At 42.2% G+C, this 15,056-nt stretch overlaps 2 protein-coding genes across 13 annotated transcripts in view; one reads left to right on the forward strand and one right to left on the reverse strand.

The window, feature by feature from the left end:
• LOC126557211 (protein groucho-like) overlaps window positions 1–15,056 on the reverse strand; it is a 345,364-nt gene that overhangs the window by 224,883 nt on the left and 105,425 nt on the right. For 11 of the 12 annotated variants that reach the window (XM_050212904.1, XM_050212911.1, XM_050212907.1 and 8 more), the window contains one exon: window positions 4,228–4,319. In XM_050212904.1, the coding sequence (XP_050068861.1) occupies window positions 4,228–4,319 (92 nt within the window). Of the gene's footprint in view, window positions 1–4,227; window positions 4,320–4,714; window positions 4,940–15,056 lie in introns of those variants that run through there. The other variant, XM_050212908.1, reaches the window with a different exon arrangement.
• LOC126557360 (protein fem-1 homolog CG6966) overlaps window positions 9,417–15,056 on the forward strand; it is a 182,552-nt gene continuing 176,912 nt past the window's right edge. Inside the window, exon 1 of the mRNA XM_050213101.1 lies at window positions 9,417–9,429. The gene's annotated coding sequence lies outside the window, so the exon portion shown is untranslated. The remainder of the gene's footprint in view (window positions 9,430–15,056) is intronic.

A 15,056-nucleotide genomic window follows, 5' to 3' on the forward strand; every position in this document is an offset into this window, starting at 1 on the left:
ATTAAGGGTGTTATTTAATTCGTTCTTGTTGCCACCACTTCCGGTTTAGCTCGTTGATTCGTTTACACTTTTTGCTACGTCCGTCGTTGTTCATTCTTTTTTTTTTGTAAAGCATTTTTCGTAGAAAAATAGAGATGAGTTTGATTTTGAATTGGAATTGTGATACATGAAACAACAAGTTGTGAGTTTTATTACAGGGACACCGTAAAAAATGAAGAACTAAAATTTGAATTTATTTACAGGGTTTCGATGCATCTTAAGGAACTTTTAAAAAACTAAATAGTTTTTGCAAAACTAGCAAGCTTCTTGTGAAACTTTGCAATGCAATGCATTTGCATGCAGTTAGGATACATTTGCAAATATACTGTCGATCTTTGCAATTTTCTGTATAATTTCTACAGAATGTTGCGTACTCTCCTATTAAATTGGCAGCATTGGAAAAAAAACACCCAATAGTTTGTTTACATTAGCACGCGCTATCATTAATACGACGGCTGCTATTTATATTTCTGGTCTAATAATGAAAATCCAAACATTTATCATCAAAAAGTGCTTTATTCTTTTTCAAAATACTCTCCAGCACGATTAATATGCTCTTGCATGCGCTCAAACCAATTGTCGAGGCACTTTTTCCACTCTGATTGAGATACCTTCAAAAACGTGGGTTTTGAACGTTTCAACAGCATCTTCTGGGGATAAAAATCGTATAAAAAGAAGTCATTGGGTGCCGAGTCAGGGCTATAGGGCGGATGACCCATTAATTCGACGTTTTGATCGGTCAAATAAGCGATGGTTTGCGCCGATAAGTGAGAGCTCGCATTGTCATGGTGCAGAATGATCCGTCTTCTGTTGTTCGTTTATTGAATTTCTCCGAAGACTTCTGGCGAACAAATTGTGGTGTATCATTCAGAATTGATCGTCCTATGTTGCTCAAGCGGAACAGTCGCCACATGACTAGTTTTGCCGAAGAAACAGGCGACCATTTGCTTCGAAGGGCTTCTTCCACGGATAACTTTCGTTGACTATCTTATAAACATCTTTCGAAGCACAGCTTTTTATTGCCAGGTTTTTGTGCAAAATAGTGTTTATGCTGGTGGAAGAAATGCCCAAAGATTCTTCTATCTCGCAGTATGTTATATGACGATCATGCACAATTAGATTTCGAACGGCATCAATCTTCTCAGGCACATCTGGTCGATCTTCTCGAAATTCGTCAATGCGCGAGCGTCAGCCACGATTAAATTCATTATATCAGTTCTTAACAGTGCTATAGAATGGTGCTTCATCGCCATACAAACATTTGAGTTCTCCAACGCAGTCTTGTCTTGATAATCCCTGTCGAAAGTTGTGAAAAATGATCGTACGAAATGTTTTTGAAGAAATTAATTTGTTCAAGTCAATGTAAACATCACAAATATTGATCGTACGTCAAAATGTTGTGAGTGAGATCATGTCTCAAAATGTCAAACTTTTGAATAAAAATATCAGATTGCATCTGGCAACATTTCTTGTGGCCTATTTGAACAGGTTTTATGCACAAATAGTTGATAAAGTTTATTTTAATTAATGCTTCTTCTATTTTGTGCTTATTGCAATATTTTATTGTCTATTACCCCTAACTGAATGCAAAATTTCCTTAAATGACTGCAAAGTTCCACTAGAAATTGGCAATACTCCACTACCCGTTTGGAAAATTTTATTTAATTATTCAAATGTTTATAATAGAACATCGTAACTCTGTATTTATTAAGTATGGCGGCACGTCAAAGGGTACAAAAAATTTTATTTTATTTATTAAAAACATTGAAACGATATAAATAATCAACAATACAATTTTATCAACTTTAAATCATTTTATTAAATTATCGAAAATGAAACTATTATCTACCAGCCGAACGAACGAAACCGCCTTTTCGGAAATAGAAATAGTTTGAAAAAATGCTTTTCACATTTTTTGGGCTCCACACCCTGTAAGCATTTAAAATAAATGCATCTGTTTTATGCTCCCTCAAACTCTATGCTAAGGGACAAATTACCACAAAAAAAACTAGGTGAACATGTTTTTATTGTTCCTAATCACAATCGACCAGCCGACAGCAGCCAAAAGGGCCAAATGCCATAAGGCATCATCGCAGAGCGTGCACGAGAGGAGGATTACATAGCAATAACACGGCAGCAGCTGCATTCATCCTGTTCCCACCATCTAGCAACCCCGGATCGCATCGATCTCACCTGGGCACCAGCAGGGATGTTACCACCCAACCAAACGTGCCGGCAAGAAACATCTTGCCGAGGGTGCGTATTGCCCATTAATTCCATTATTCAAGCTTAGCTTAACTTCCCTCCCGTTTCCATTACGGTTTCATTCATTCGGTAGTCCTTGAAACGTCGGTTTTTCCTCACGCTCTCTCTCTCTTCGTTTTGGTTCCTGTTGGTGGTTCCTTCGTTTGCCACCTCATTATAAACATTACCAGTTTTCCCCCAGCTTCTATCGCTCATCGACCCAGCAACAAGGCCTCATCGGCCGAGCGGGTCCGTTCATCATTCATGCCGGCGGCTTAATATTAACCGAAAACCGGTCGGAAGCGATTCGTTCCTGCTTTCATCAGTGAACACCGGGAGCGCCGATGTATCATCATCAATGTGCGCCCGTATTAATTTGTTTTGTGCATAATTTCAATGAAGCATGTTTTCCGGTTCCGGTGTGCACTCGAATAAAAGATGCGTTCTTTTCTTTTGCGTTTTGTTGTGCGTTTTTGTTTTGTTTTGGTCTGCAGCTTCCGGGTTTTGTTTTTTTTTTTCAAATTATGTTTTTCAATTGATGGTTATGGAAATTTGAGACATTAGCTTTTGTCTGCACATTTTTGAAACAAATGCTTTACGATATCTATTTATTTTATATATGTCAGTGAACTATCTTTAATTTTTAATAATACAACCTAATTGGCTTTAAATTAACAAATCGCTAGAATATTTTTAATAACACAATGTATATTTGTTGTGCAACATCACTTAGTATTCAAAGATTTGCTCTTAGCAACACAACACAATGCCATTGAAGTGAAGCACCCATTCAGAGCTGTTTGTCGAATGAATTCTATCCGAGAAATTGCTCCTTCATAATTAACAAGCTAATCAATGCGATTAAGGATGTTTATTCACCGTACCACCTTAATCACTGCTTTCCCCATCCTCATTTAAACTCCCAGTTATGCATCCGAGCCCAAACATGCAGCACAGAATCCATTGAAAAGCTAAATCCATTAATGTTATTTGATACCCGACAGCATATGGTATCCGAGGCGAGTGTGAAAGGTAAGCAACGGAGAGAGGGTGCGCGTTAGACAGTGATGGGAAGAAATGAATAATCCGTTGATTGTGAGGTTAGGCGTCGTGTCGAGGGCAAATTTCTGACACAAACACACACTCACACTACTTCCACCCACTCACAATAGTTTGTGATGCTATCAATTTCAATTTCTATCCTTCCCAAATTCCCAACCACTCGCACCATACCACGGATAATCCCAAAAAGCCGTCGAACCTACCCATGCCGATCTGACTGCTGTTGGTAGTAATGGTGAGAGTAAATATGTGCGCCACAAGTGAGCATAATAACAATTAAATTAATGATTACGCGGTGTTCGTTTCCCCCCGGTTAACCCAACCTAACCTCAACAACCAGCCCGAAGGGCTGATTAACGACGATTCCTGGTCGCAAGTAGTTTGTTTTGTGTAGCTGCGTTAAGACGCTTCGGGATTTGCGAGTCAGTGGGCAGTAGCATTAGTAGTATTAGCGTGCTGACATAGCTGCTGGCATTGGGAGGAAAACCGAGCCGAAGTCATGGATTTCGAATAGCAAAACCCTGTCCGCGGGGAGCTTATGTTTCGCAGTGCTCGGATGCATTCGTAGCTTCTGAATATTAACATCATAATCAGGTGCTTATCATTTGATTTCGATCCTCGAGCGAAAGGTATAATCAGCAAACTTGTATCATGTTTTAGTACACAATAACTTTCCTTTCGTGCGTATTAAGTTGTTGATTCAAACAAATACTTTAGTCAAACTTAAGGATACGGTAAAGAAACGGCACTGATAAGTTTGATTGGTAAGTTAGTTTGTACAAACTTTGAGTCATATTCATTCTTTCGGCTCTTTTCTTCCTGGTAATTCGGTAATAATTTAACATCCTTAAAATTTTTGGTTGCTTAAAAAACACTACTTACGAATGGTACTGTGCTTGGAGAAAGTTAAATTCCTCCTTAATCCGTTCCAGCGTTTCCGCTATCGTAAACTGGCGCCCCTGCGGAGGCGGTCCCTGTAAAGACAAGATAAACAAACGTTTTAGACGTAAAACTACAAAATGTGCAAACATGTTTTTATGTTAATAGTAGGACTTAAATTAAAATTTTACTAAAACAAAAACGTCAAAACAATGTTCTACATCGATTAGTCTGATAAATTCTCATGCGAATTGATGTACGAAAAAGAAAAAATAAAGTTATAAATAGGTCATAATTCCACCACCCCGTAAATCCCGCAAAACCACCATCTACTGAAGAGGGCCAAAACAAACCCGAAACCCGAATAGCAAGGATGGCAAACGTCCAACTTGCGGTCGATTCGCTCACCCACAAAACTGTCCAGTTTGTCACCCCAACTTCAATTAACTATTTATGTGCACGAATTAAATATAATTATAGTTAAATGCACCTTCAAATTGGCAGTCATATTATCAAATTGCTGTTGCTGCTGCTGTTGCTGCTGTTGCTGCTGCTGCTGCTCTTGTTGATATCGATATTGATATTGTTGATGCGAAAGCAGCCGATGGTAGCCGGCCGGAGCCAATTTGTCAAACCGTAACCGTACGCGTTCTGGCGCACACGGTTGTCGAGCGTAAAGCGAATTAAATCCACCAACAGTTTAAATGTTTTATTATGTTTTTGTTTTTATTTTTTTGCGGTCTCCTTGTGGATTTTAAGTGCACCTGGTACGGCTATCTACCGGGAACAGCTGTCACGATTGACACTTTCACTAACGTACGAGAATTCTTTTCGTTGATGAGTGGGGGTTTTTTCCTCCTAAAACTTCACGGACACTTGCAACACTCGACTCCAGCTATTATTTAATTCACTTTTAAAAAACAAATTTCAAATATTCATTAAAACTAAGAACACGAATTTAAAAGACACAATACACATACACAATAGCACAATAGTTTCATTTCCGAAACAAAACGAAAATTTAATTAAAGGAAAATAAACAGCTTAATTATAGTAAAGCCTTCGTAATTTTTTTTTTCTGTTCAAATAACACCACAAACCGCAACAAAGCTAAATGCAATTATTAAACCACTCTCATTATGCGATACATTCCAATGAAGAACGATTACAATAAATATACGATGCACGTTCATGAACCATCGCTATCACATTGCACAAGGAACATTATGCTGATCCGTCACTTTGTGTGATTCATCCGTTCACAGCGAAAGTGTGAACATAATTAACCTGATTAATTCCATTCCACGGCACAGCGGGGAGCTGCGGTGCTTTATTGTTTCATCGTAACAATAATAATGTTTTATTCATAAACTACCACTCAACGTGGCAATGGCGAATAAAGAGTGAAACAAATGAACTGGCAGAAACAGTGATATCAATGTCAAATTACTTAAAAAAAAAACACACGTTCAATAACTCTCCCAAATGAGAATACAAGAGAGAGAGAGAGAGAGAGAGAGAGAGAGAGAGAGAGAGAGAGAGAGAGAGAGAGAGAGTGCGAGATAGAAAAGCAGGATTGGCAGGATCCATTGTGGTCGACAGACACAAAAAGCCATCATAGGAAAGTAAAGCACACACAAAAAGAGGAAAACATAATGCAAGTTGCATTCACTGATTAAATACTGTCAAATGAGCATCATCATATCATCGTGCTTCCCCGTTCCACACTCACAGCAGTGCCACTCAATTAAGCGATCATTTGAACCCACACACACACACAAGCAGATGACACAAGCTACACACAAAACCAGCGTAAAAAGGACGGGCTTTTCCACCGAGCAATAAACGGTACACGATGGCGATGAACAGCACACAAAGTTCACGCTTCACTTCGGCACAAAAGGATACGTCCGCAAGCATGTACCGTAAATGTGAGCGTGTGTGCGTGTGTTCGTTCCCTGGCATGGCGAGAGTTCCTACGAAACGGATACCGGTGTTTTCTACCAAAGCGCACCCAATTTACGGCTTCACCCTTATGTGTTGGTGTCAGTGTTTGCGACGTAGCATAAGACACCGCCACACGGTTATGGCAAGCGGATAAGGCAGTGCGGACCGAGCAAGAGACACGGAGCAAGCGCATCACCATGGCCAAGGGTGAGCTCTCTTGTTGTTTGGGCAAGCAATATTCGAAACATGTTGGCGTTGTACCTTCCTTGCTTGAAGCATAAAAGCTCAGATGGAGTGAAAGAGAAGCAAACGCACGAGAGAGCGAGAGAGAGAGAGCAAGAGCGGGCGATAGGAAAGAGAAGGAACACACCGAAAGCTTGTTTGTTTCATTTAGTGACTTCATTTTCACTCCTGATGATGAAAACACTCTCACTCTCACTTTTCGTATCGTATAACTACTGCTGCTCACACCAAAACAGGACACACACAGAATACGAAATTATTACATATTTACACCCAAGCAGCAGCACTACCACACACACACACACACACACACACCCACTCGTCGCACAAATCCCTACAAACCACACTGTGTACACCGCACACTACACAACCGTCACATATCACCGCTGAGGCGACGAGGGTGATGATCAGGAGATGACGAGTCGTTTTTAATGCGATTATTTAATATGCTTTAATAAATGATTAAATTATCCACTGCCTTGCTGATAAGAACGAATGGGATGGGTGGGACACACTGGGTAGCGCAGGACCCAGCCAACCATTAACCCAGTGTACACCAGAAACGATGAACCACGAGATTACAGCACTCTGTCACATGTTTTTCCCTGTTCGCTACCGCGAATGGTCATTTAAATTGGTAGCTTTTTTGTTGTTGCTTTTTAACATGCCGCTCTTTATACATGTATATCCCGTTTGCTGCTTTCACTGCATGCCCGCACACACACACACACACACGTACACATGCACGCACAACACATCCAATGCGCCTTTGCAGAACTACCGTAAAGGATGCCTTTTCCATTGAGGGAAGTTGACGTTTAAAGCGATTTATGGTACACACACTCTCACCCGCTCTTTCTTCCCAAAATGCTCTCTCGCTCTAGCGCATGCTTACACACACACACACACACACATAAAGCTATGCTTCACTTCGAATCGTTATCCTTCCGTAGGATCGACATAAACGTTTGCGTTTACGACGCCTGACTCAAGCCGCGAGAGGATGTGGGACGAGAGGGACATGTGCTGTGTGGTGACAGTGACATTTCACATTGAAATAAGTACACTTTTTTTTTGGTTTTTCTAACTTAACGAGTGTCTAGCAGGGATGTAAAATTACTCAAAGATTTGTAGGATTTTTAAAGATTTTAAAGAAATCCTTATCATACTTAGACTACATTTTGTACAGTTTCACTGATCGGAGTTTAATTTAACACTTATTCACAGTTTAACGCGATAATTATTGATATCTAGCCACAAGTATGTACTTCACTTTTGTTTATTATATTTACACCAAACTTTGCTATCATTTCGAACCAACAATTATCCCAACATACTCTCGTGTCTAAAACTAAAATTTGACACTTTTGACAACAAACAATAATACAATAACAAAGATTGTTCACCATTTGAATCACCAAACATTTCTGAATGCCACGCATCCACCGTACTCCTCCACCAGCGACGGTAGATAAACGGTTCCAGCAACACTCTTGTGCTCGACCCTCGAGCGCGCGTCTTGATGGACGTGAAACTGGTTAGGATTTCTGCCAAACTGCAGAGCAGCAGCCTCCCGTACACCACGGCGTTCAACACACAAATGAACTGCGTTCCGCGAATCACAGCCACCCGAACACCCGACCAAAAAGGAACTCAGTGCCCGCGATTCACGCCAGGACCAGTCACTCACATGAACTTCACATCCTGTGCACATATAAGCGTGAGCCGCGGGTTCGGCCGTTTGGGGTGCCAAAACGGTTTGCACGATTTATCTGCTTATCAGCGGGAAAAGTGAGTCAAGGTGAGGTGAACCATGCTTCGCTATGAAGTGTTCATTCTCGCCCGCGGGGAATGAAAAACTTCAAAACGGTGAGTATGTATCTCAGGCAAAAAACCACACTTGAACGATGGCTTTCGTGAGTGAATGTGGATGTGGGTGAAACGAGAGACGGAAACGAACATTATTTCCACCCGTTGCGCCATCTTCATTACCCGAGGTTTTTGTCCTTATAGGGCGCTTTTGTGGGTTGCGCTTTCTCCCGGTAGTTGCTGATTGCTCGGTAAACACACACACACACACGTTCGTACATCTTCTCCTTCTGTAAGCGATCTTTTAGGATGGGAAAGAACGCAAACGGAGAATGCAGCTGAACGCCGGCATCAGTTGAATCAACATCGAGCAATGGCCAAACGGGTCAGGAATATTTGTCACTGTAAGCGAACAAAACGGTAATGGAGAGGGTATGATGTGGCACAGTGTGGCAATCTTTGTTCGATGGTTTCAAGTGGAGCCACTAGCAGCAGCAGCAGCAGCTGCGAAGGGTAAAAAGCCCTCATATTAATTCACGCACCAAAACCCAGCTGCTGCTGCTGCTGCTGCTGCTGCTACTGCTCATTTCATTATAACCTCCGCGTCAACAATGGGAAGCCGAAATCGATGAGTCCGGTCACTTCAGTGCGGGACAAAAGTTAAACGGCACACCATACAACAGTCGAGAGTGTTGAGCTAATTAGCAGTAGGCTAATAGGCATAGGATCCTTCAGCAAGGGATTAGGGAAAGTGAGTAAAGAAAGCATAACAATAAGACTCTTACGGCACATGGGCATGGGATGAGGATCAATTTTTCGTTTGCCAAACAAGAGATTAATATTGGTAATGCAGACGGAATTGCATGATTATTAACAAAAACATGCATTAAATAAAAATGGAATTGAGTGTTCAGCGAAACAATAACAACCGCTCTCCAATTAGGACTCCTTTATCACTATTCTCCCTCCAGCATATCAACTATTTACTTGCCAAACGTTGGATGCAACGACGCATAACATCGACCGCCGTACTTCCAGTGTGTTACGTACACAAATCATCCGTCAAAAAAAGGAACCCACACATTCTTTTTCTTATTTGCATATTTCTACCGAATGCAACCAATGACAAAAAAAAATCTCGTCACATACATACACATACACGGTTCCCATGTATGGCATGCGTACGTGTGCACACATAACCGTCTCGTCTCATCACCTTCTTCCGCTATGTAAGGATTTTTCGCCCCTTTTTTTCGGTACGGTCCCGCCGCTACCAAAGGACACAGGATACACACACACGCACGTACGAACGCATGAAGAAACATGGGACAGAAGCAAAAGAAGAAGGCTGCACAAAAAAAAAAAATGCCAGGATAAGCTTGTCACAGGACGAAGAAAAAAAAAAACACGCCATCCCCTACAGGGTTTGGACGGTGTTTTTTTATGGCTTGTCTCTTTTTTCCTGGCCGATGATAACAAATAAAAAAAACACGCTCACATACACACCTCTCGCGCTCTCCGTGCCTCTTTCCGGCAACATTCTTCTGGTCCAATTGATGGTGAATCCCTTTCTTTTTTTGCTTAGCCCATTTCCGCACACATAAGCGATGGCACGCATCACTCAAACAGCACCCCGAAAAAAAAGGGAAGCAAAATCACCCAGAAGCAGTGAACCGAAATTTTGTAAATCAATCCCACTCTTGAAGTGTGTCCTCGTCTCCCATAGTCATCATTCGTCGTCCTTGTCGATGTATAATTTCCATACTTCGGGCGTGTGTGTGTGTGTTTTTTTTCTGTTCCTCGTCCTTTTACGTTTGTTCATTCGTTCACCAACCTTTCTTCCGTCCTCTTTCAGCACATAATTCTCACACGTCTCTTGCTCTAGCTCTTTCCCTTTGCGACCCCCCCCCCCCCTCCCCCCAACAACAGGGTATACCTTTTGTCACCAGCAAAACGTGACTTATGGGGGTCGCTTTTACAATATCGTTTTTTTTTTTTTCATTTCCATCCCAGCCACCCACTTTGTGTCCTCGTCTTGTCAGGCGCAACTACTGGCATACGAAAAAAGAAAAACATTACTCCACCGCGGTGGGTTTCAATTTTCCACCATCTGTTTCCTCGAAGCAAACGCCATACTGGCAGCGTCGCACACCTCTGAACCACTCACGCGAACCATCGGTGTGGCTTCTTGTAGGCTGTGAGTGGAGCGCATTTTTTATCCTTCTCTTTTCATTGATCGGGGGTTTGGTTGGGTCATCTCTTTCCAGTGGTCTAGTATTTTCAACTTTTCACCACGCGGAAGCTTTTCCGTGCTGTGCCACTCAATCATTTGCTTTCCTTTTTAGTGTGCACACATGACTGTATGTGTGCGGGTAAGGGAATCTCTTACCAATTCTATTACCGCACGACACGGCAAAAGGTTTTTCTCCCACTTTTTTTTTCTCTTACTCACACTTTTGCTCCATTCCAGCGCACACACGGGAAAGCCGAATTCTGCGCTCAGCAGAATATTTTCACACCGTATCGTGTACACACAGATTCTTTTTGTTTTTTCCCTTGTTTGTTTGGTACTCACGCGTTCAGCTTTGCTGACTCCCGTTCGGGGGGGAGCAAACGTCAAAAAATGGTTCATCGAAGGAGAAGGAAAAACAAAACAATGCCGTGGCAAAACAAAAAAATGCCACAAGATGAACTTGCACCGAGGCGCAAAGCAAAAAATCCGAACTGGTACACTATGCGCGTGTGTGTGTGCCAGCGATGAGTGAGTAAAACTGAGTCAAATGGAGCTTTCTGATGGTGGATGAAGCATCAGGGATGTACCAAATGCAATCATGCATGGCTACTAGTCAGGCTTGAATTTGCTGCCGCTGCTCTCTTGGAGGATGAAATGGACGCGAAAAAGCCCGAACACAATACGGCAAACAATGCCAACAACAACCAGAGCGGAGGAGACTGGAAGCATAAAAAAAAGAAACTCTGGCCCATTTTAAATGTATTAGAGTACATAAACATTTCCATTTGATGCTTTTTTGTTCCGTCCGTTGCTTGAGAGATACAAGCTTTGCCGTCTTTTGCAGCTACCGTGCTTTATGTTGCGAGCGGGTTGTGTTTTTTTTGTTTTTGTCGTTTTTATTTGACTCATTCTACACGGAGCTTCTTCTACAGGCGATCCACTTTACCGACTGCACAATGGAGCTGGGTTGTGGTGAGCGAAACATCCTTTTTTTTCGCACGATTCGCTAGTGAACTTTAGCAACGTTTCGCTATCACTATAGTGATTGATCGTATTATGGAGGAAATGTTGGTTGGTTTGTTTTGTTTCATTACTTTCCTTCCCTTTTGTTCTTTTACTAAGTAGAAAGTTAAGTACGGGAATGATCAATTATTTGATGCTCTTTGGAATTAAAAGGCAAATGATCCATGAGTCACCACATTTATAACTACAAAATTTAATTTTATTTTCAACGCATAGCAATCATTGAATTAAATTGTATTTTCAACAGGTTAGTATGAAATATGCATACGTTATCGGGAGCGTCTACGTTACCGTTAATCACACTCCCCAATGTAAATCTTATTCATTAAGCTACTTGTGTTAAGCCAATGTTTGGCGGCCAAGTTAACTCATCCTAAAGTAAAATAAAATTAATTATTTAATTTGTATGCCCTAATAGCAATCAATAAAGAAAATTTAATCGGGCGGCCCGGTGGTGTAGGCGACAGTGACGCTGGCCGGACCGGGCAGGACCGGAGTTCAAATCCCATCCGGACCGTCCCACCGTAGTGAAGACTGTCTAACCAATTAAGTGGTATCGGCAGTCTAGAAAGCTATTTTCGGTAGCCGGCGTGACCTTAGCGGCCGTTAAACCAAAAAAAAAGAAAAAGAAGAAGAAGAAGAAGAAGAAGAAGAAGAAGAAGAAGAAGAAGAAGAAGAAGAAGATTTTATTATTCTAAAGCTCGTACCAGTCTGCAAACGTCTATGATTGTGTCTGGTGTAGAAACTTTCATTTATCCATTCATGGCAATGAGTTGAAAATGATGGTTGTGTTATTAGTGCGAAAGTCTGGAATGCCCCTACGAACATCTGCGGCTGTGTGCAATGCGTACACCCGACTGAAACGCGAGACCAATAGAATTGGATTGAGCATCAATGCGACGAAGACAAAATATCTGCTTGCCGGAGGCTCTGACCGTGATAGAACCCGACTCGGAAGCCTAAACCCGATCAGTTGACGGCGACGATCTCTTGGTGGTAGAGGAGTTTTCCTACCTTGGTACGATCGTAACTTCGGACAACACCGTAAGCAGCGAAATCCGAAGACGCATTGTTCAGGGGAATCGTGTCTACTACGGACTCTACAAACTCCTGCGATCCAGAAGACTCCAACAACAACCGAAATGTACGATTTACCGCACGTTGATACGTTCGGTAGCCCTCTACGGGTACGATTATGCTGACGGAGGACGCCAATGCACTCGCCATTTTCGAGCAGCGGGTGCTAAGGACTATCTTTGGCGGTGTGTTCAAGCAGGTACGATGATGATGAGGATGCCGGACTCACGCCCCACCAATTTCGGCACGAGGCGTAGAGGAACACAGCGAGCTCGTTGGTTGGATCAAGTGGAGTCAAACCGGTCGGAGATCGGATGCAGTGGTGGTTGGAGGACTCCAGCCCTAGACCGAGTTTCCTGGAAACGGATTGACGACTTGGCTATGTCGAGGCGACGTGCTCAATCCTGACCAGGCTAAGTAGAAGAATAAGTAATGCATCGCAATGCTGCTCCGTTGCAATAAAATCATCTCAGCTTTGCTTTTACCTTTGCTAAGCGATTTTAATGCTTTACATCCATCCGCACGATGAGCATCAATCGCATGATGATTCACTCTCAATTGGTTTTCAAAACCACTTCCGGTAAGCAAATATTTTTTTCCGATTTTTCCTTACCTGCGTGCGGTAATCAAGCTTTGCCACCTATTTCCAGTTCAAAAGATTAAAGTTCTTACACACAGCAGCATACCGAGTGGCTGACATTATGATTCTACGCTTCTCAAGCAATCGTATGCACAATACGTAAGCAGCCGTTAAACATTGTGGTGTTTCAATTAATCAAACCTCCTTACACACAGCAAAACTGGTCGGAAAAACGTTTACATCCTTCACAAAACCCATGTGCGAGAGCAGGCATGGGAGCAGATTAGTTTGAGCACCATTTCCTTCCTGTCCGGGAAATGGCATGCGTGATGCGTCATAAATTCACATTAGATAGATTTAATCATTATTAGTAGAGAACAAGGTTTTAGCTTCTATTAGAAATGTGGTGTGTATGCGATAGAGGTAGGTGGATTCTGAGTAGACTCCTATGCCACCAGCAGCGTGCGTATGTAGCTGTGATGCTATGAAAAGCTCTCTAGTTCGAGTAGCTGACGTAGGGTTGTAACGACAAGGATTACTGAACACATTTTTAGAAAATTGTACTTCTTGGGGGAGGGATCTGGTTCTCCCTTCCAGGCTGGTACGCAGCAGCAAAACCACATCAGGATGTAAATTACTCGTCATCCTGCCGAGTTGAGTTCGGAACGAGTGCAAGAGTCAAAACTCTCCTTTGCCTTCCTTAACCGCAAAACTTAGGTTTACTCTCGAAAAACACACACACACGCACACTTGTCTCAATCGTAGGACTTGTGGTTAGACACTCGACACCAACCGACTACTTGAAAGGGGGTTTATATTCTACCCCGATGCTTCATGGCGATTGCGAAACGATCCTGTTATTTTATGGTTCACTTATTCCCCTGGGGATAGACGACGACATTGGACGGGTCCCTTCTACGGGAAGCTTCATTTTCAGGGTTGGTATGGTGGAATTAGAATTTATTACCTCTAAACGTGCTCTATCTGTTCTACTCAACCTCCACCCTAAGGTTTGTCCGGGTACCGAAGTCCTAAGTTAAGCCTTTACCTTCAGCAACATCACATATCACATGACAGGAAACATGAGGACTTACATCGGTTGCTGTAATTCCGTTGACTGTGGACGGTACGACCATCCCCTTTTGCCCTTCTGATGATGGTCGGTTTCATTTACCACTCATTTACCTTAACACACACACAAGCACACGCTCCAGGAAGGTTATTACGCCCAATCGCCGAGGGGTTAGTATGTCAAGAATGATAACCATACCTTGCTTCTTTGCAATGCAACTATCTGTATCGGTGTGTAGACTTGGAAAGCATAAAATATTTTCAATTGAATAGGTACCACAACTATACCGTTGGAATGCAAAAAAAAAACGATTGGGGAGTGCCGAATAATTGGAAAGAAATTTCAAAACAATCCAACAATGTGCAACTGATAAAACGATCATCTGCTGCATATTGGAGTAGCTATAATAAAATAATTCAAACAAATCAATTACACTGCGAGGGGAACAATCAATAATTTCCCACACCGAATAGCGAAGGAAATCTCCGAGATAATATAATGTTACCTTTTCCCATAATCCATAAAACGCAAGAAGCAATAAACTAAGCTCCTAACACCCCCAAACATTGACATCCGCACCTTTTTTTTCTGTACGCGCGAATGTTGTCTCGGAACGCTCTACCCTTCGATAAAGATTCCAAATATATTATCCTTCCCTGGACGGTGAGAAGCGCTTCTACTATACTCCTTCTTCATTATTTTTCGCCCTAGACGTGTCGCTTACCAAACGACCAGTGAATGCGTCGTGTGTGTGTGTGTTTGTTGGTAGGAAGAATGTATTTTGCCACCGTACGATTTGTGGCACTTTGCCCCATTCAACATCCGTTTTCCGACCGGATGCGACGTGT

This window comes from Anopheles maculipalpis, chromosome 2RL, assembly GCF_943734695.1.
Source record: "Anopheles maculipalpis chromosome 2RL, idAnoMacuDA_375_x, whole genome shotgun sequence".
Taxonomy (NCBI): Eukaryota; Metazoa; Arthropoda; class Insecta; order Diptera; family Culicidae; genus Anopheles; species Anopheles maculipalpis.